At 50.1% G+C, this 21,854-nt stretch overlaps 1 protein-coding gene and 1 pseudogene across 2 annotated transcripts; one reads left to right on the forward strand and one right to left on the reverse strand.

The window, feature by feature from the left end:
* Window positions 1-1,633: 1,633 nt before the first annotated feature.
* Window positions 1,634-7,561, reverse strand: LOC143269875 (2',5'-phosphodiesterase 12 pseudogene; annotated as a pseudogene).
* Cnpy3 (canopy FGF signaling regulator 3) lies at window positions 7,470-21,636 on the forward strand. Of its 2 annotated transcripts, none has more exons than XM_076557725.1 (6): window positions 7,470-7,695; window positions 11,923-12,046; window positions 16,179-16,275; window positions 19,527-19,649; window positions 20,085-20,202; window positions 20,448-21,636. In XM_076557725.1, the coding sequence occupies exons 1-6, from the start codon at window positions 7,560-7,562 to the stop codon at window positions 20,663-20,665; spliced, it is 816 nt and encodes a 271-aa protein (XP_076413840.1). In that variant the 5' UTR covers window positions 7,470-7,559; the 3' UTR covers window positions 20,666-21,636. The 2 variants fall into 2 exon arrangements, with proteins under 2 accessions (XP_076413840.1, XP_076413839.1); XM_076557724.1 differs by lacking the exon at window positions 7,470-7,695 and adding an exon at window positions 7,747-8,086.
* The last annotated feature ends 218 nt before the right edge of the window (window positions 21,637-21,854 follow it).

Below are 21,854 nucleotides of genomic sequence, written 5' to 3' on the forward strand. Positions count from 1 at the left end.
AGGAAGAGTGGGAACCTGGAAACTGCCTGGTGGGCCTGGGGACTGGGGAGGGGTTGTAGGGACACGATCTACTGTGCTATCAGTCACCGGGCAAGGGTCCTCTCCGCTCCCTTACCCTGGCACAGCTTCTCTGGGAGGGCAAGGCGGAGTCAGGGAGCCAAGGAGGTAGTGCTCATCTGCTGCTCTTGTCCAGACTTGAAGGAAGGGTGCAGAGCCAGGATTCCCCGGGCGTCAGGATCACATCCAATGCTAGCAGCATAAGACAGTAATTGCAAACCTCCGTGCTGCTAATTAAAGGTCATTATTCAGTTGACAGGTAGTAACTCAGCATCCACCAGGAGCCAGGTACCAAAGAGGTTTGGCTTTGTTGATCTTCCCTTGTTCCCCAAAGAGAGCCCTCACATGGACCGAGGATGAGGTTCCCACAGTGGAGAAGGATTTCTTTTCAATCCTCTCTCTCTCTCTCTTTCTCTCTCTCTCTCTCTCTCTCTCTCTCTCTCTCTCTCTCTCTCTGTGTGTGTGTGTGTGTGTGTGTGTGTGTGTAGGAGCCCATGGAGACTAGAGGTGGAGCTGGAGTTATAGATGGTTGTGAGCCACCTAATATGGGTGTGGGTACTCAACACAGGCTTCTGGAAGCCCATCTCGCCATCCCTTGAGTCTGTCTGTCTGTCTTTCCTTTCCTTCCTTCCTTTTTTCCTTCTTTCTCTCTCTCTCTCTCTCTCTCTCTCTCTCTCTCTCTCTCTCTCTCTTTCTTCCTCTCCATCCCCCATTCCTCCTCCTCCCTTCCTTCCTCCTCCCTCTCTCCTCTTCCTCTCTCCCTCCTCCTCCTCCTTCTTCTGCATCTTCTTCCACTTCTGCTTCTTCAAGACAGAGTCTTGGGGCTGGAGAGATGCCTCAAAGGTTAAGAACACTGGCTGCTCTTCCAGAGAACCCAGGTTCAATTCCCAGAACCCACATGGCAGCTCACAACTGTAACTCCAGCTCCAGGGGATCTGGGACCTGCACACAGACACAGATTCAGGCAGAACACCAATTCACATTAAAAAAAAAAAAAAAAAAAAGACACCGAGCCTCACTACACAGCCCTGGCTGTCCTCAAACTCACAGAGATCCACCTGTCTGTGCCTCCTGAGTGTTGGGATTAAAGGCGTATCCTGACAATCATACCCAGCCTGAGACTCTTTTTTTTTTTTTTTTTTTTTTTTTTTTTTTTGGTAATGGAATATTTTAATCTTTTGTTAAAGCTCTAAAATTATAATAAATTCTAACCAAACTGAGGTAGTGATAGACTAATGTATTCCATGTCTCTCTGAAGTCTTCCATCTTTTACCTGCATGTCTCCTCCTCCCCCAATTATATGAACATAATTCAATGTAAAATGTGTTATGAAAGAAAAATTATGAGATTATTCAGAGTACTTAAAAATCTTAATTACCAGATTAAAAAAAACTTATAAAATGTACACAATAATTCAATTTTTTTCTTGGCTAATCATAAATATGTTTTCCTCCACATGTAGGAAATTATAAAGAGGAAAAGGGTATTATATGATGCAGACATGAATTGGTTCTGTAACAAAGCCATCTGGGACATAACTAACAGGGAATGACCATAATAAAGTTTAGTGACTAGATTTCCTCTTTGAAGATTTTTTTTTATATAAGCTCTGATTCATATTAAATTTCCTGAAAAGTAACTAGCTTCCTTTTCAGACTCAATGAAGCAAAATCTATTTCCATTTTAAATCACATACCAGTGCTATGTGATCAGAAGGATGAGAAACACTAGGTAAGGCCTGGTGGGTGGTAACTTCTTCATGACTAGGTAACGGTATAACCTGTTCAACCTCGAAAGCATTTAAGTCAATGAAAATGTAATCTAGACATCCGTGGAAGCCACCGACATAATTTGTGTAAGCAGGTTCACCACAAGCACTTTTCAGTCTGGAAAGGTGTGTGAGAGACATGTTGCACCTTTCCTCTTCCCCATTGGAAGCCCAGTCTTCGTGATCCTCTGTAATGCTGCCATTGATGACAAAATGATACATTCCTGTTGATGGTGTGCTATTAAAGTCTCCACAAAATATAACTGGTATGCCAGGATACAGGTCACACGAAACATGTCTAATGTGAACCAAAGCTACCGCCATTTGAATGAGACGAATGTATCCACCTTTTGGGTGCCAGTAGAGATGGGTATTAGCAACACATATTTTTTTAGAAGAGTCCTTTGTAGACTGAAGAACTGAAATCTGAAGGACAGACGATCTCTGGAGGACCTTCTCCTGCGCTAGAGGGTTCAAAGCCAGTTTCTCTAGTAATTCTCTGTGCAGAGGGTCCGACTCCAAGGCTTCTTGAAAAGAAATGTCGTGTTGGCTAAGGAGGGTAAACTTTGACTTCCGGTAGAAAGTGGCCAGGCCTTCGTGCTGTTTGATTCGAAACACGCCCTCCAGCCCGAAGGCCTCCAGGGCCGGCACCAAGCTGTCGGAGAACACTGCGCGGTCCACCTCCTGCAAACAGATGAGGTCTGCGTTGTAGCCCGTGAGCTCCTTCTGGATAAGGTTCTGGCGGTAGTCAAGCTCCAGGGCGTAGGGGGCACAGTACGGGTACAGGACTGTCCGAGAGAACTCAGTCTGGGCGTACGTGTCTGCCAGGATGTTGTAGGAGACAGTACGGATGAAGGCGTCCTCTGTCACCTTCTTGGTGTACAGGTGTCGATGGTCAAAAGTGCAGGTGCCAGGCCCGGCCTCCACCGGACACACGCTCTCCAGCTCGCGGCTTGGCCCGAAGCGCTGCCCGTTGCCCGGGGTGCAGCGGAGCTTGAGCCGGAGCCCGATGTCCGCGTTGCACGGGGTGTAGACGCGCTCGTCGACACCCGTCTCGGTCCAAGCTGAAGACGGCAAGGAGCGAGACGAGGACGCGAGGCCGCCGTCCCCGGGCTCTGCCGCACCGGGTCTGACTTCTTTGTACCAGCGGAACACGGAGCTGGCCAGCCTGAGACTCTTAATCTATGTCCACTGTATATATTGAGGCAGAGTCTCTCGGTTGAACTCTGAATTCTCTTTTTTCTTTGAGACAGGGTTTCTCTGTGTAGCTTTGGAGCCTGTCCTGGAACTTGCTCTGTAGACCAGGCTGACCTCGAACTCAGAGATCTGCCTGGCTCTGCCTCCCGAGTGCCGGGACTAACAGTGTACGCCACCACTGCTATGCTAAAGAAAATTATGGGCTGCCATGTAGTGCTGGGGAATTGAACTCAGGGCCTTTGCAAGAGTAACAAGTACTCTTAACTGCTGAGCCAACTCAGCAGCCCCTGAATTCTCAACTAAATCTAGAGCTCACAGATAAAGACTAGTCTAGCTTCATTGGGCTCTGAGGATCCTGTCTGCACAGAACACTGTAATTACCGGTACGATACCATTCCTCTGCCACATTTACATGGGTTCTGAGGGTCTCAGTTCTGGTCTTCATGCTTGTGTGGTGAGCATGCTAACCACTGAACCATCTCCCAACCCATCTCCTGCCTCTTTCTACGGACCCTTTGGGGAGCAGGGGCACATCTTCTAGAGGTGAGGCTGTCCCTACCTCCTTAGGAATTGACTTTTCCTCCATGGCCAAGTTCAGGAGGGGTCCGGGTGTAGCCTCAGTTTCTTTAAACATTGTCCCTTCCCAGCTATCAGTGGGACTTTGAACCGAAGCTAATTGTTTGCCTCCATACATGTCCCCTCAGCAGCCCTTGGTCCAGAAGCTGAGTTCCTTCACTCTCAACCTTGTCCTGCTCCAGTCCCTTAAGTCACCACTGTAGCTGAATAGTCTCCAGGAGGGCTTCCAAGTCTTGTGAGTCAAGGACAATGGGCAGCTTTTGAGCCTCCCCAAGTCTAACAGAGCCTTGAGAAAATAGAGACACCCTAGAGGCTGTTCCAATGCTGTGTATTGTGATGTTCCATGCGCCATAGTCCCATCTAGCCAAAGTGCCCGTGAGTGTTACAGCTCTGAAGAGAAAGTCATCCTGATAGTCAGAAGCCAGGGTGCTGTGGGATGTCCTTCTGTACGCTGTGAATATGTGTTGCTCTCATTGGTTGATGCTAAAGCTGTTTGGCCAATGGTGAGGCAGAATAAGGTTAGGCTGTACAATCAAACTGAAGATAGAGAAGAAAGGCAGAGTTGAGCAGATGCCAGCCAGCCACCGAGGAAGCAAGACATGTAGAAAATGAGGTAACAAGCCACAAAACGTGGCAAAGCATAGATAAGAATTATGGGTTAATTTAAGTGTAAGAACTAGCTAGTAACAAGCCTGAGCCACCGGCCAAGCATTTATAATTAATATAAGCCTCTAAGTGGTAATTTGAGAAGTGGCTGATGGGTATTTGGGAGTTGCTGGTGGGACAGAAACTTCCATTTACACCAAGGAATACCACAAAGTCACACAACACAACAAACCTCATACAAGAGATTTATTGGTAGGGACACAGGAGGGCGGCTGCCTCTACTTGGGGGAGAAACAGCAAAGAACTGAGCAGGAGGCAGGCTTTATATAGGGTTTCTCGTGTGGGGGCTTTCCAGGGTGGCCTTGGATTGGAGGGATTACATGGCCTGATCTTGGGGCAAACTCAGGGATTGGTGGGATTTTGTGCCCTCGTCTTGGGCTTTTTTTTTTTTTTCCTGTAGAGCAGGGACTGTGTTGGCTATTCATGCCAATTTGGGTGGCAGGTCTGGCTTTCCTGCTGCTGGAAGATACCTGTTGCAAGCCCTGCCCCTGGAGACCTGGGGGTCAGGCTTGACTCCTTGAGGCTGCTAGCAGGTAGTCCCACCACCACCCCGGCCCCCTGCAGAGCTCTAACGCTTGCTTTGGGGAAGTTTTTCTTCTCAGAGCTGTAACACAGCCAGAGAAGTCTGGAGCGGGGCTAGCCACTCTCCTGGAGGGGCTTACAGACACAACTGCTTTAAACGGGACACTGAGCCAGCAGAAGACCTGCTGGGCTTGGAGAGCTTCATAAGCACAGCAAACATACCTAGACTTGAGGAGAAAACAGGGCTTTATGGGCGAAGCTGCATTTGTGAACAGCTTCCCGGAGAGGCTGAGCTCAGAGTCAGTTTAAAGCAATGCCAAGAACCCAGAGAGTCCTTCCAGAACCAAGGCCGCCCTCTGGTCTTTTTGCCTTCAGCTTCCAAGACTTGGAATCAAAGTGCTGGTCCATCACACCTAACTGATATTGCTCGCTTTTGTGTTTGGTGCCAGATTGAGTCCAGAACCTCATGCAGCCACAAGGCAACCACTCTGCAGCTAAGATCCATGTTCAGTCAGGGGATTCTCTTTGTCTAACAAAGAGCTAGTGCTGGGCACCCTGATGTCACTGTCACAGAGGCAGAAAGGAAATGTAAATGTTCAATGCCAGGTTCCTGCCTTCTCAGAATACAAAGAAATAAAGAGACTGAGATCGGCATGCTAAAAATGCTGGAATGTTTTCCTTCGGCTCCACACATTTCAAGGGGTTTTCCTTTTGGAGACAGGGTCTCCTGTAGCTCAGGCTGCACCCGACTGTGCGGCCAAGGATGGCCTTGAACTTCTAATCCTCTCCTTCTGCCTCCTGAATGCTGAGATTACAGGCTTGCATCACCACCCAGCTGCACGTTTATGCCAGCCTGGAGATGGAACACTGGGGATTTGTGCGTGCGAGGCAAGGGCTCTACCACTGAGCTACACAGCCCTAGCTTGTTCATTCATTTTTATTCCCCCCTTATGCCAGGGTGTGTGTGAATGTTACAGCTCTGAGGGGAAAGGCTTCCCCAGTGGAAGTGTTACAGCTCTGGTACAGTGTGGGGTGTGGGGGTGTGGGGGTGTGGGGGTTTCCCCAGAGCAAGTGTTAGCTCTGCTCCTGTGGGGGAAGGTTTCCCGGTGTGTTACAGCTCTGAGCAACCGGGAGCCAGGGAAGCTAAGGAATACCAGAGTCACACTGCACAGCAAACCTCACACCAGAGACTGGGAGGCCAAAAGCAGGAGGGTGGCTGCCTCTGCTTGGCTGCGAAGCAGCAGGGAACTGAGCAGAAGGCAGGGCTTATATACGGTTTCTTGGGAGCTGGCAGAGCTTTCCAGGTGGCCTGGTCTTGGGGCAAGCTCAGGGATTGGTGAGATTCTTTTTCTTGGCCCTAGGCTTGGGGGTCAAGTCAGGGGCAGGGTGTTCTTTCCTTGGCCCTTTAATCCTATATGGTAGTAGTGCAAGCCTTTAATTCCAGGGAGGCAGAGGCTATTGTATCCGGGGTGGAAAGAAGACAGAGAGGCACTTTAAGGACGATTCTTTAGCCCTTCCAGCTGCAGGGGAATCAGCCTTTGGTGGACTCAATTTCCATAAACCAACACCTTAGATAAGTCTAAGCTCCCCAAAGAGACAATGCCAAATGCAAATTCTCAGTTAGGAGTCCCCCCACAACCAAGTTCGGCATAGGCTTTGCACACTTAGGAAACTCTCAGACAAGATTTACATGTTTCAAACGGAAGGGAAGGTACGGGAGACAAGAGACAAAGGTAGCAGTCAGAAAAGGAAGATCAAAGTTAGGGCGGATCTCTAAGTTCAAGGCCTGCATGGTCTACAGAGTGAGTTCCAGGACTACAGAGAGGAAACCTTGTCTCAAAAAAACCAAACCATCAATTCATGAATTGATTTGCGCTTCCCAATAGGCAAGGTTCACAGAGATGTAGGAGGTAGGTATCTGTCATCAAACAAAGAGCTTTCTGGGCAGAGAAGTCACTAATGCAAGGTTAATGGGCATCAGAGCTGTTGTGAGTCCCTAGGCATGTATTAGAGTGGGTGGCTGCAATAATAAAATTTAAAAGCAGGTGTCTAGTGAAGGGTTGCAAAGAAAACCATGAAGAGGGGTTGACGAATCGCCTTAGCAGGCCTGAGTTTGATGCCCAGGACCTACATGGTGGAAAGAAGCAACTGATTTCAGTCGTTCCCCAACATAAAATAAAAACTTTTTTACACCTTAAAAGACAAAAGGCATGATGCCCGGTGTGGAAGCACAGGCCAGAGGCAGGTGGATCTCTGAATTTGGGGCCAGCCTGGACTACAGAGTGAGTTCCAGGCCAGCCAAGGCTACACTGAGAAACCCTGTCTCGAAAAACCAACAACCCCAAACAAAAACTATCAAAGATAGACCGCTCCACGTTATCCAGGCTCAGAGCGGCCAAACCCGGTCCATCTGCTCCGGAGGACCAAGATGCTCCAGGCTCTCCAAACCTCCGTTAGAGGCGGAGAGATCGCTATTGGTCGCCGCAGCCACCATCCGCTCTCTGATTGGCCCAGGTGGAAGAAAAGATCGTTTTTTCCCCATTCGCTAAAAAGGCAAACGCCCAGCGAACCCATTGGCTGCGTCGCCCGCGGGGCCTCGGTCCGTTTCGAAAGCCGCCCGAGGCCGCGCGCGAGGGGGCGGGCCGGGGCTCGCTGTTGCCGTGGTTACTCGGAGGCACGTGTGCAGTCCCGGAAGCGGCCGGGGGAAGCTGCTCCGCGCGCGCTGCTGGAGGAAGCGCCGCCCGGTCCGCTCCGCTCGGGGTCCGGCTGGGCCATGGAGTCGATGTCCGAGCTCGCGCCCCGCTGCCTCCTGCTTCCGCTGCTGCTGCTGTCGTTGCTGCTCCTGCTGGGCCCGAGCCGCGCCCGGGCGGAGGAGACCGACTGGGTGCGATTGCCCAGCAAATGCGAAGGTGAGGGGGCGGGGCCGCGGGGCGTACCCCGGCCGAGGGGCGGGGCGGGGCGGGGCCTGTGGGCCAGGGTCCTGGGCTCGGGGTCTCACTGACCCTGCCCTGTGCTCGGCACTGCTAGGTGCTGGGCCTCTCGGATAAGCTGGATGTCCGGGCTTCGAGGCTGGCCGAGGCGCAGCTGCTTATCTAGCCTGGAGGTGGGGGTGGAGGGAAGGCTTAAGCCTGCTGTGAAATTAAGAGTTGGCCAGGAAAAGGAAAGTGCAGAAAACCCACTCCGCGAAAACCACAGAAGCAGAGGCAAATGAAGGGCGAGTTTGAGGAACTGAAAAGGTCCATATGACTCAGAAAAGGAACGCGAAACATTCTTCGTTGTGCCTTCACTCCAACCTAATGTGTGTGTATGGGTTTTTTGCTTCTTGAGGGCAAGGACTTGGTTGTAGGTATTTATTGGCAAACGAACAAAAAAAGCTCTTGGAATACATACGATTACATGTGTGTGGAGAGGAGGCTCCGAGGATCAAGAGGTCACTTCGGGGAAGCATAGAGCCCAGGAGAGATTTAGGTGAAGGAGGAAGATTTTATAAATTGAGAGGACCAGGAGTGGAGGCAGGAGCTCAGCTGTTGAGGATCTCAGACCTCCCTTTGTCCTGCTCTTCGTTTTTCTGGCTTCTTTTCAGGCCTTTACAGCCATCCCACCCCACCCCACCCCCGTGCCCCCCTTCTTCATCCTAGCTCGAAGCTTTCCCCAAAGTATTCTGGAAATCCATTTTATGTTCATTCAAAGCCTGCACCAAGCCAGATCTGCACCAGGCCAGATGTTCCCTAAGCACTGGGAAGTGGGACAGTTGGTTTGAGACGGATAATCCTTCCATTTGAGCAGTTAAAAGTGAGAATGGGGCCAGGAGATACGGCTCAGTGGGCAAATGATTGCTGCACATGTCTGAGAACCTGAATTCAGATCCCTGGGACAAATGTAAAATGCCAGATGCTGCAATGTCCGTGTGCCTGTAATCCCAGCGCTGGGAGACATACCCAGGAGGACCCTAGACATTGCTAACCAGCCAGTGTAGCCAGATCATCGCTCTCCTGGTTCAAGTGAGAAACCTTGTCTGAAGAAAAATAAGGTGAAGAGCAGTATCAGAAAGCACCTCTGGCCTCCAGGTGCTTACCCACACGTGCATACACACACATACACTATAATACACAGGATTTTTTTTTTTAAGTGAGTCAATGAATACACAGGAGATTTTTGTTGTTGTTTTTTGTTTTTGGAGATAGGGTTTCTCTGTGTAGCCTTGGCTGTCCTGGAGTTCTCTCTGTAGACCAGGCTGGCCTCAGACTCAGAGATCCTCTTGTCTCTGCCTTCTGAGTGCTGGGATTAAAGGCACGCGCCACCACTGCCTGGTGGGATTTTCTTTCTTAAGTACACTCTCTAGACTCTTCAGACCTCACTGGAAGGGTACCTGGTAAAGGTTCTTACTTGTAATCCCAGCACTCAGGAGACAGAGGCAGATAAAGCTCTGTGAGTTCAAGGCCAGCCTGGTCTACAGAGTGAGTTCCAGGAGAGCCGGGGCAACACAGAGAAGCCCTGTCTTGGAACAAAACAAAATCAAAACAAAACAAAAAAAGAGTCCCGTCTGTACCAGGATGCTTTCCGTCTCTTCCTCTAGTCCTGGGGTTTTATTTCCTTTTATTTTTATTTTTATTTTTATTCACAAGCTCATATCTTTTCCTTAGGAGAGCTTCATAGACCCAGAAGCATAGAGTTGGGTCTTAGAAATCATCAAGCCCAAACTGATTTTGTAATCAGTGAATATTAATTTTACAAAGGATTTTTCAGTCATGGAGTGGTTTGGCAAACGTTGACCCTTAGGCTCCTCTTCATACTGTATTTATTTATGTTTATTAGTATTGCGCCTTTGCTATTAATCGCTGACTGTTATCTGGCTCACAGAGCCTGCCTTCGGGCTTAGTAGTCTGAGTGGAACAGGCCTCAGCACAGAGGAAGGAGAACCTGCCCAGAAAAAGTAGGCTGCTGTCCATGAGGGTCTGGGGTCTGTGCCATGAGTCTCCCCCAAGTCTGGCTCTGAGAGGGCTCCTCCCCACGGGGTGGTCTTGAAGAAGTAACTTCTGGAAGAGTGGGAAAGCAGGTGTTACTTGATGGGTCTAAGAGAAGGGATGTTCGAAACCTTCATTTTTTCCTCCCTTCTGGAATACCCCATGCTGAGGCTGTGAGGAGAATGAGGCAGAGGAGCCAGAACATGAATGATGAGTTTGCAGGGAGTACAGAACGGGTGGGGAGGGAGCCAGATGGTTCAGGATGGGGAAGCAGGGAGGTGAGAACCTTGGTACACTGGAGACTCTGAAATCACCAGCTTGTAATTGGGACGTTTGTGTTCCAAGTTCTCCAAGCATCAATTAATGGACTTGTTAACATAAAATTACACCAAACAAGCCTTCAGGGTAGTGTCGTCATTATCTTCTGTGTGTGTGTGTGTGTGTGTGTGTGTGTGTGTGTGTGTGTAGCCTGCAGATGAAATTCCATTCAGACAATCCCACATGAACTCCATCAGCAATAATTATCAAGCATTCAATATGTAACAGGGCACCAGACCAGGACAACACAGAAGAAATCCAGCGACGATGCTTACCCTTGAAGACCTGTATGTCTGAGCTGGGTCTTCCAGGGATCATAGCCATCTCACTGAAGGCACTGAAGGCATCCCAGTGAAGGCAGGCGCACATGGGACAAGTTCAGAACTTTCTTGGGGTGTCAGGAGACTGGGTCAAAGAAGCCTCTAGAGAGCATTAACCCCTTTCCCAGGGCCGTGGGTGCATCACACTGTAGGTGCTGACGCTGAGGGTGGTGGTTAACCTCCTGGTTAATTGTTAATACCCTTTGCTCTTTGACAGTGAGCAGAGAAAGGTGGGACCATGTTTTCCATGTCCCTGTCCCCAGTGCTCAGCACACAGCTGTTGCTTAATACCTGAGCAGGGGAGGACGAGGAAATGCATGCACACAGACAGGCCTCTCTGGAACAGAGGAACGACAGCCAGAGAGAGCTGGTGGGGGAATGCGTGAAATCAAGAAGACTCCCACTCATTTCCCGAGTACCATGATTTCTTTCTGGCTATACAGAGTTCTTGTTCACAGGCAGTACATGATGACGTATAATTGTTGAGATGATTATTAAATGTAGATATTGCAGGGTAAATCATTAACAGTTGTTGAATGTGAGGAGAAAATGAAATTTTTCAACCTCTTCTGTCAATGTAATGTACATGAATATTTTATTTTAAAACTTTGTTTACATTTATTTATTTGTTGGGCGGCTGGAGGGGTGACCAGGGGCAGTGTGTCTACGGAGCTCAGAGGACAGCTTATGCCAGTCTGTGGTCCCGGGAACGGAACTCAGCTCACTAGGTGTGGTATTGACCCCTTTACCTGCTGAGCCACCTCTCCAGCACATTTATTTTTATTTTAATTTTGAAGATTTATTTTGTGTGTATGTACTTATCTACAAGTATGTATGTGTATATGTATGTATATATATGTATGTATGTGCACCTCACTCATGTAATGTCTGCAAAGGCCAGAAAAGGGCGTTGGTTCCCCGGAACTAGAGTAGCATGGTGGTGAGCCGCCATGTGGGTGCTGGGGACGGAACCCAGGTCCTCTGCAGGAGCAGCCAGTGCTCTTAACCATGGCGCGCTCTCTCCAGCCTCACCGATTCTTTACTTAATGAGACATAGATCTCAGCGTGGAGCTCTGGTGGTCCTGGAATTTGTTAGATACAGAAGGCTGGTCTTGAACTCACAGAGATCCTCCTGCCTCTGTTTCCTGAGTGCTGGGATTAAAGATGTGTGCCACACCATGCCTGGCTATGTTTTGAGACTTTTTTTTCCCTTGTTTCTTGTGTTGCCCAGGCTGGTCTCAGATTTACAATCCTCCTGCCTCAGCTTCCCAAATAGTTCAGATTAGAGATATTAGCCATTGGGCTTTTTTTTGGGGGGGGGGGGTGAAGTGATGGGAGTTGAGTTATACAGATAAAGGCCGGGAATGGATGTGCATTAATGAGCTCTATTTGTGACCTGGAACTAATTTCCAAACTGAATATTGGTTTGGCCCAGGCTAGGAGGGGCGCCCTTCTGGGTTTGTTTGGCTGCATGATGGCCTCCCAGAAGAAGCTGTGTGTACTCAGCAGGCTGCTCCGTGTTTACCTTCTCCAGTGTGCAAGTATGTCGCAGTGGAGCTGAAATCAGCTTTTGAAGAAACCGGGAAGACCAAGGAAGTGATTGACACAGGCTACGGCATTCTGGACCGGAAAGCCTCTGGAGTCAAGTACACCAAGTCGTAAGTGAACGGGGACTTGGTGGCTGGCCTGCCTTTGTTTCGGGACTTGGGGGTGGGTTGGGGGGAGAGGGCTGAGTGAGGGATGAGTTGTGGCTGCTGTTTTCCTTCCATGCAGGCAAACCCACAACAGAGACTTTGGTCACAGTAATAGACTCAAATTTGCCCTCTGCTTCTGCCACTAAAGGTTAGGGGACCCTCTTAAATCCTTTCTCTGTGCCTCAAATGCCTCATCTAAAGAAGTGAGACTGCGCATGAGGGACCTGGCAAGTTCCTGATGAATCCCTGAAGCCATAGATCTCACAACCAGTGTAATTTATAAGAAATATTGCCGGACAGTGATGGTGTGTGACATTAATCCTGGTGCTTGGGGGCAGAGGCAGGGCACTCTCTGAGTTCAGACCAGCCTGGTCAGCAGATCCAGAACCAGGACAGCCAGGGCTACAAAGGGAAACCCTGTCTCAAAAGAAAACAAAGTAAACAAAACATTGCTAACATGGGATTACCAGAGGGTTTTTTTTTTAATTAATTATTTTGGGGGGCAGGATTTCTCTTTGTATCCCTGGCTGTTCTGGAACTCACTCTGTAGAACAGGCTGGCCTCAAACTCACAGAGATCCACCTGCCTCTGCCTCCTGAGTGCTGAGATTAAAGGTTGTGTCAGTTGGATTACTTTTATTTTGTGTCAGACTTTTATTTTGCCAGATAAAAATATAAAAAACAAAAACAGCTTATGTCAGTTAAGATCATCTTTTCAAAGCCGGGCGGTGGTGCACGCCTTTAATCCCAGCACTCGGGAGGCAGAGGCAGGTGGATCTCTGTGAGTTCGAGGCCAGCCTGGGCTACCAAGTGAGTCCCAGGAAAGGCGCAAAGCTACACAGAGAAACCCTGTCTCGAAAAACCAAAAAAAAAAAAAAAAAAAAAAAAAAGATCATCTTTTCAAAATGATATGAGGTGGCTGGAGAGATGGCTCAGCAGTTAAAAGCATACATTCCTCTTTCAGAGGTCCAGGGTTCAATTCCTAGCACCACATAACATCACACAGCCGTCTGGAATTCCAGTTCCAGGGGATCCAGCGCCTCCTCTGGCCTGTTTGGGCACTGCTTGCACATGGTACACAGACTTGCAGGCAAAACACCCATTCACATAAAATAAAAATTAAAAGAAATTAGAGAAGCCCTGCGGTGATGGTGCATGTACACCCTTAATCCCAAGACCTTGCTCTTGGGAGGTGGAAGACTGTTGCCGGTTTGCGGCCTCCTTGGTTTGCCCTGAGAGTTCGAGGCTGCCCAGAGCTACATAGGGACAGAACAGAAGCCCAGACAAACAAGGTACGTGCTGAACATGGTATCTCAAACCGGTCATCCCAGCAGCTGGGAGGCCGAGGCAGGACGGTGACAAATTTAAGTTTATGCCCTACTTGGGCATGATGGTTGGTGTTAATTATCAGCTTGACAGAATCTGGACTCCCCTGGGATGGGCTTCTGGGCATGTCTGAGGGATCACCTCTGAGGGATCACCTGGATGAAGGTTTGCCTCTGAGGATGCCTGTGGAGACTTACCTTGATTACAAACCATTAGTTATGTGGCAAGACTTTCTTTTTTTAAATGAGACAGGGTTTTTTCTGTGTAACACCCCAATTTTCCTGGAACTCCCTCTGTAGACCAGGCTGGCTGAGAACTCATAGGGATCCTCCAGCCTCTGCCTCCCAAGTGTTAGGATCAAAGGCGTGCGCCGCCACACCTGGCCATATTTTCAGTTTTGAATGAGTGACTTATTAAGTATACAGCAAGCCAAAATAAAAGAATAAGTAGCAGATGGATGTACAGATAGGAAGGGAGGGAGGGAGAGAGGAAGGATGGACGAACTGCATTAAATCAGGTGTCAAAGCTTCTAGAAGAAACTGACCGGGGAAGCCCTGTAAAGCAACCAGTTGGAGTTCTCCATCAGAAGTCCCTACAGACTAGCGTCCCTCAAGCAAGGCTTCCCAGTAAATGACAGCGATAAAGTCAGGGGAGCTGAGACGGTCAGCTGGGGTTCCCAGTTGAGTGGCTTTCTGTCCACGCATGAGCCAGTCATGGCTGACCTCCCTGCTTCTCTTTCCCGTTGTGGCTTTTTTTTTTTTTTTGGCCAGGGGATAAGCAGTGATATGATAGCATCTGTTGGAAATAGTTTGTCCTCAGTGTTCAAGGGCACAGAATCCAGAATCACCCAGGAGATGAGACTTTGGGCATTGCCCATTTATTGTTTTCTCCTCCCCGCCACAGAGTTGGGGGACCAGCCCATCCCCAAACAAGATGCCTTGAGCACACTTTGAGGAAAATATGCTGAAGGGGCGGTGGGGTGTGTGTGTGTGTGTGTGTGTGTGCAGTAGGTGGGACAAACCTGTTTCCAGAGTTAGCTTCTCAGTGAGCTCAGGCAGCACAGGGTGATTTATGAATATAATGGTCATTTCACCGTGATTGGGGCTCATATTGTTGTCTAGATACTGGTCATTGTTTGCTTTGTCTGTTTCATGTTGGTTTTACTAAAAAAAATGCAACAACCAGGTAGGTGAGCCTTCCAACCAGATGAGTAAGCTTTGCCATGCTCAGCATAGACAGGTCTGCCAGATCCCAAAGGAGATGATGAGGTCGGGACCCAAGAGGTGCAGACAGATGACTTGAAAGAAATGGTTTTCTGGGTGCAGTGGTGCATCCCTTTAATCCCAGCATCCAGCAGAGGCAGGTGAATTTCTGAGTTCAACACCTGCCTGGTCTGCATGATGAGTTCCAGGCCAGCCACGGCTACACAGTGAGATCCTGTCTCCAAAAAACAAGAAGAAAGAAAGCAATGATTAATAGGAGTAGGGGGATGGCTGTTGGGAAAGTGCTTTTGTGCATGAGGCTTTGACTTTGGTCCCCAGCACCTACAGGCAGGCGGAGTAGTGTTGACTTCTGATCCCAGTGACCGGAGGGCTGGCCAGGAGGGATCCTGTGGCTTGCTCCATACCTAAGTCTAGTCCAGAGGTGAGCTGCAGATTCAGAGAGACCTGTCTCAAAAAATAGAAAGTGATCAAAGAAGATACCTGATGTTGACCTCTGGCCTCCACATGTGCGTATGCATTCATGTGTACTTGTACATACATGCACACACATGAACATGTACACACATATATTTAAAAAGATAGCTAATAAGTTGTTTCCGGGGAGCACTAAGAAAGACCTGTTCATGATATCTTCACTAAGGCAGGGCGGTGATGCTGCATGCCTTTAATCCCAGCACTCGGGAGGCAGAGCCAGGTGGATCTCTGAGTTTGAGGCCAGCCTGGGCTACAGAGTGAGTTCCAGGATAGATTCCAAAGCTACACAGAGAAACCCTGTCTCAAAAAAAAGAAAAAAAAAACAAAAAACAAAAAACCAAAAAAAAGTAAATAAATAGTATCTTCACTAATACTGACAAATTAAAAGTACTACTTTTTAAAAAAGACCGGCACATTTTGTTTGCAGGAAAAAGGTTTGAGGTGCAGAGCACCTGTCTCCCATGCGTGATGTCCTGGATTTGACTCCCAGGACCAAGGGTTTTTTAAAAAGGGAGAGGTGGAAGGGTGACGCAGCAGTTAAGAACACCTGCTGCTCTTCTGAGGACCCGGGTTCAGTTCTCAATACACATGTCAGGATGTCAGGCAGTTCACCGAGATCCAGTGCCTTCTCCTGGCCTCCGTCAGCACCTGCACAGACGTGGCATGTGTGTGTTCACACACACACACACACACACACACACACACAAGTAGATTCTTTTTAAGTAAAAACAAATAGATTGGATTGGGTGAGACTCAGTGCTAGAGCTTCTGCCTGACCTGTGCAGGGAACAGCTTTGACCCAGGCTCTATAGATGCCCCCCCCCCCCACACACACACACAGGTCCTTCCCTTAGATCTCTTAAAACCTCGCCTCTCTGGTCTGTGTCCCAGCATTTCAGAGCCCCCAGGCCAGGTGACCTGTCTTCCTTCCAGCCCTGCCTTCCTGTTGGTGAGATGTGCAGGCGTCGGTCGGTCGGTTGGTCGGTCGGTCGGTCGGGCAGCAGGACTGGAGGGACAGACCGATACTCTAAGGGGTTGGGAAGAGAACTCAGCTCTGTGCTGCTGTCTCGGCAGGGACTTACGGTTAATTGAAGTCACTGAGACCATTTGCAAGAGGCTTCTGGACTACAGCCTGCACAAGGAGAGGACTGGCAGCAACCGGTTTGCCAAGGTTGGCTGTGTGTGTGTTCGCCTCACTCCCTCTGGGGCTGGGCCCGTGTGAGTGTGTCTGCTGGGGTGTGTGTGATTGGTGGGGCATGCCTGGGGACCCTCCTTCCTTTCCTCCCCCCGTTCTTGGATAGCTGTCTGTACTCCTCGCTGAGCACTGACTGCAGTGGTCTCCGGTGTATTTATGATGGCGGAGCTTGCCCCAGGCTCCCCCTCCACGTCAGGAACAGGCAGAAGTGCCGCGTGCTGGCAGCTCACGTGGGTATCAAAAGCACTAGGACTCGGCAGGATTCTCACAGCAGTGTGCCAGGGAGATGTTAGAAGACAGGCATGATGCACTGTAATCCCAGCACTTACTTCCAAATGGAGGCAGGAGGATCAGGAGTCAGGAGTCCAAGGCTAGCCTCAGTTACATAGTGGGTTTGAGGCTGGCCTGTGCTACCTGAAATCCTGTCTTAAACAATTAAAAAACAAAACAAAAAAACCAATCAATGATTGTCAGTTTGTCCCATGAGCCACCCAGATCCACCTGCTCAGGCCTGGAGAAGGAGCTGGTAGGTTCCTATGGGTCTTGTGTCTTCTGTGCCTGCCACCCACATTTCCCTCCTAAGTTTCCTTCTGTCTGAGGACGTCAGGCGTAGCCTCTGAGACCCCTCAGGAATTCAAGCTGAAATCTTAGGTTCGTCTTTAAAACTTACATGGATTTAGTTAGTTGATCCATGATTCCTTTCATAAAAGTGTTTCAAATTATTTTCTCCTGCCCAAGTGCTGTGCCACATACCTATTTGTCCCAGAATTTAGGAGGCAAGAAGACCTGAACTCTGAAGCCAGCCTTGGCTACACAGGTGACAGAGAACAGAAGCCAGAAAGCTGGTGGCCGAGCTTTAGAAACCTTCTGTTAGCCGGCAGAGGTAGGGCTGTCCGGGCTGCAGTTCAGAGCAAAAGGTGAGCTGCATGAGGGGTGCACACTGGTCATCCCCACACTCAAGAAGCAGAGGCAGGCGGCTCTCTGAGTTCTAATCCAGCCCAGTCTACACAGCAAGTTCTAGACCAGAGGGCCACATGATGAGATTCTGTCTCAGTCAACAGTCCTGTGGTACACGACTGCTCACACAGGAAGCAAGGCAGGATGGATTGGCTGTCCGGTTCGTTTTTCATGGTACGGGGCTCTGAGCCAGTGCTTTACACGAGCCAGGCCAATCAATGCTCACATCGCCGAGCTGTACCCAGCCCCTGTGTGTGTGTGAGTTCTCTGGGGACAGGCGCTCGCTGGAAGCCGGTCCAGTTTGTTCCCAGCACAGACGCTTCGGGCCTCTGCTGTGCTCTTCCTACACCTAAAGACAAAGCAAGGAAGGACATGGAGTGGTGATGGGCCTGGGCACGGGACGGGCTCCTTACACTAAAACACTTGCTCAGCACTGAAGAGCACTTAACGCTCTGCTACAGGAACCAGGTTTGATTCTCAGCACCCATGTGTTGGTTCACGACCATCTGTACTGTGATGCTTCATGACTCCTGTGGGCACCAGGCATGGCTCACAGCCATCTGTACTGTGATGGTTCATGACTTCTGTGGACACCAGGCATGGCTCACAGCCATCTGTACTGTGATGGTTCATGATTTTTGTGGGCACCAAGCATGCACACGATGAAGACAAAACACACAGAAAATAAAATTAATGAATCTGATTTAAAAAAAAAAAAAGTTTTAAAAAGCCAGGCGTGATGGTGCACGCCTTTAATCCCAGCACCCAGGAGGCAGATCTGAGTTCAGATCTGAGTTCGAGGCCAACCTGGTCTACAGAGCAAGTTCCAGGACAGCCAGGGCTACACAGAGAATCCTTGTCTCAAAAACAAAACAAAAATGTAAGAAGAAACACTTGCAACCCTTTTATCCAGTAAATTTTTATGTCACCCTGGGTATATAGATACATCAAATAAGTGTAGACATCGGACAGTTGTTAGGCTAGGGAGAGGGCTGAGTGAAGTGTAAGGACTGAGTTTGGATCCCCAGTACCCCATAAAGCCAGATGCAGTAGGACGGGCCTGTTACCCCAGCGTTCTGTAGCACAAAGGGAGGGGGGCAGAGGAGAATCCCCAGCAGCTCATGGTCCAGCCGATTGGGAGTATGCGGTGGCAAATGAGAGAGCCTGTCCCAAACAGTTGAAGGGGAAGACCAGTACCCAGGGCTGCCCTCTGTCCACATGCACACCCACAAACACACAACACGCACAAAGATGGGAAACTCGGCGTTGGCTGAACGTTTGATGCTGTAGGACACAGCATCTTCAGAGTTGACTTATACTTTGATTCTGTGGTCATAAGTGCTAGGTCATAAGCATAAGGTCACCTCTGCTTTATGTACATGTGTCCAGCATGGCAGGAGTTTGTGTAGAGCCATTGAAGAACTTTGGAATCCTGTCCATGGTTTTACTGAATGCTTTTTATGAAACTCAGGTCAGGTTTCTGTGAAACTCAGCAATTTTTAGTCATTTATCTCTTTGTTTGTTTATTGTAAGGAAGAGTCTCTCTATTATGTAGCTCCAGCTGACCTGGAATTCACTATGTAGACCAGGCTAGCCTCAGTCTCTCAGAGATTCACTTGGCTTTGGTCTCCTAAGTACTGGGATTAAAGTGTATGCCACCACACCTGGCTTATTTTTATTTTTGTTTTTAAATTTTGAGACAGGGTCTCACTATATAACCCTGTCTGGCCTGGAACTTACTGTGTAGACCGGGCTGGCTTTGAACCCACAGAGATCCACTGCCTCTGTCTCTGTAATTCTGGGATTAAAAGTGTGGGCTGCCACTCCCAGCCTCAAACTGCAATTTAAAAAAAAAAAAAATCAAACATTGTAACATAATACAACCAAAAAATATTTATTTGATACTTGCAGGATAAAGAATGATGATAAGGGAATGTTTGAAGTCTTTTCCCCCCAGAATTAAACCATCTTGTTTGCATAAGAGTGTCCAGCCACATTGAAGGGATGGAGCCAAGGGCATCTTATTTCCTGGGAGAGAAATCTAAATTCACAGACCAGAGAGAAACAGCAGATAGCTTTGAATATAACATCGGTGAGGGCCAGGTCAGGGTGTATGTAATCAGGCTAGCCTGAAAGAGGGAGAGAGGTCAGGGCCAAGGGTGCGAAGCCCTGGACTGATGGACATCTTTGATGCAGCTTCTCAGATGCCAGTGGGAGGAAGGCAGGAAGTAGAGATGGTGCTGCATTCTGTGTCTGGTTGCCTCTTCCAGGGTATGTCGGAGACCTTTGAGACACTGCACAACCTAGTCCACAAAGGTGTCAAGGTGGTGATGGACATCCCCTATGAGCTGTGGAATGAGACCTCGGCTGAGGTGGCCGACCTCAAGAAGCAGGTTAGAGCCTTTCAGCCTATTACACTCAGTGGGGTGGGTAGGGATGGCTGAGGAAGGCTACCAAGAGCCATTCCTCTGTCTGTCCATCTGTCCGTCTGGCCGTCCATCTGTCCATCCATCCATCCATCCATCCATCCATCTGTCCATCCACCCACCCATCCATTGGGGATGGGTTCTCACTATGTAATCCTGGCTCACCTGGAACTCACTCTGTAGAACAGGCTGGGCTCAAACTCAGAGTGATCCACCTGCCTCTGCCTTGAATACCGGGGTAAAGGCGTGCGCCACCATTTCTGGCACCTTTTTACTTTTGCCTCAGTTTCCCCAGGCGAGTCATACCTGCCCGCCTATCTCTGTGGGTCATGGTGTGGCCAGGTGCCCTGGGAGAGAGCCGGGTGCCTGGTCTTTGCCAGTCCCCGGTGCTGTACTTCACAGTGTGACGTGCTGGTGGAGGAATTTGAAGAGGTGATTGAGGACTGGTACAGGAACCACCAGGAGGAGGACCTGACTGAATTCCTCTGCGCCAACCACGTGCTCAAGGGCAAGGACACCAGTGAGTGAGGGCGGGAGGGGGCGGGCAGTGTCTCCATCATCTGCCCACCCTCAGGAGGTGGGTGGCAAAGTTGGGGAGTAGAGGGCATCTTGCCCTCGGGAGCTTGATGAGATAAGGTGAGGTCGTGGCCCAGAGCCGGAGAACTGAGTCTGGTGGCCACAGGGAGTGATGTGGAGATGGGCGAGAGGCCCCTCCCGGCAGCCGCCAGCGAGCTGCTTCGGGAGCCTCTCTGCACCTTCCCTCAGGTTGCCTGGCAGAGCGGTGGTCTGGCAAGAAGGGGGACATCGCCTCCCTGGGCGGGAAGAAATCCAAGAAGAAGCGTGGCAGGGTCAAGGGCTCCGGGGACGGCAGCAGCAAGCAGAGGAAGGAGCTAGCGAGCCTGGAGGGGGACGCCAGCCCCGAGGAGGAGGAGGGGGTGCAGAAGGCGTCCCCCCTCCCACACAGCCCCCCTGATGAGCTGTGAGCCCAGCGTAGCGTCCTCGAGTCAAGACCCCTGACTTCAGAGCTAAAGAGCATGGGACGCGCCTCCAGCAAGGATGGCTGCTGTCCAGCTTCAGGTCTCCTACCTTGGCTGTGCCCTCTTCCTGCCCTTGAGCAACAGCAAGAAGTGGACTGATGTGGGGGTGGGAGACCCCATCCCCAAAGGGAAGAGGAGGAGGGTGTACAGAAGGCAGCTCTCTTCCCACACAGCCCCTGTCGTGAGCTCTGGGTCCAACCCAGCATCCCCAGACTGAGACCCCCGACCTTGAAGCTGAAGAACACGAGGCACATAAATCGCCTCCTCCAGCGTCAGGTCTCGGACTCGCCTGTACCCTCTTCACCAGGATGGACGCAGCCTCAGGAAGGACTTAGCAAAGCATGGCAGCCACACTTGCCTCTCCCTCCACCAAGCCTTCTCTTCTGCTGGGTCCTTGGTCAGGTCATGCGTTTCAGAACTTCCAGGGTGAGCTCAATGTGGTGTGGTACAAGGGGCTGGGCACCAGACCTGGGGCCACTCCAGAGCCTGCGGAGAGGGCACCTCACCTGACCCCACGGGGAAGCAAACTGCAGCCAGAGCAGCGCCCCATCTCCATCCACTCCTGAGGACAACTCACGCTCTGCCCAGCCCTCCTCCCCAGGGCTACCAGAGTAAACACCTTTTGGCCTTTTGGTTCTGGATCCTGGGTCCTCTTCAGCCTCCAGAGTGTCCCCTGGTTGCTCTTTTCTGCCTGTCTCCCCCAGTCCTGAGGGCTGGGAAGTGATGAAGCTGCCACCCTCGTTGGAGGCTTAACCTGCCAGGTACTGGGAGGAGCGGGTGCCAACAGTGCCCAGGGTTGGTTTGGGTTGAAGCAGTGGTTCTCATCCTTCCTGATGCTGCAACCCTTTAATACAGTCCTCATGTTCTGGTGGCGCCCCCTCCCCAATCATAAAATTATTTTCGTTGCTACTTCATAACTGTAAAGTTACTACGGTTAGGAATCTTAGTTTTGGATTTTTGGCAATAGAGGTTTGTCAAAGGAGTCACGGCCCACAGGTTGAGGACCACTGGGTTAAAGGTGGCACGGGGTAAGGTCTGGCATGGCGTCTGACCCTCATAGAGCAGCGCCCATGCTTCCCCAGGCCCTTCCCACTCTACTCCCCGGTGCCGCCTGTGCACTGTGTCCTGGGCACCT

This window comes from Peromyscus maniculatus, chromosome 21 (genome assembly GCF_049852395.1).
Source record: "Peromyscus maniculatus bairdii isolate BWxNUB_F1_BW_parent chromosome 21, HU_Pman_BW_mat_3.1, whole genome shotgun sequence".
Lineage (NCBI taxonomy): Eukaryota > Metazoa > Chordata > Mammalia > Rodentia > Cricetidae > Peromyscus > Peromyscus maniculatus.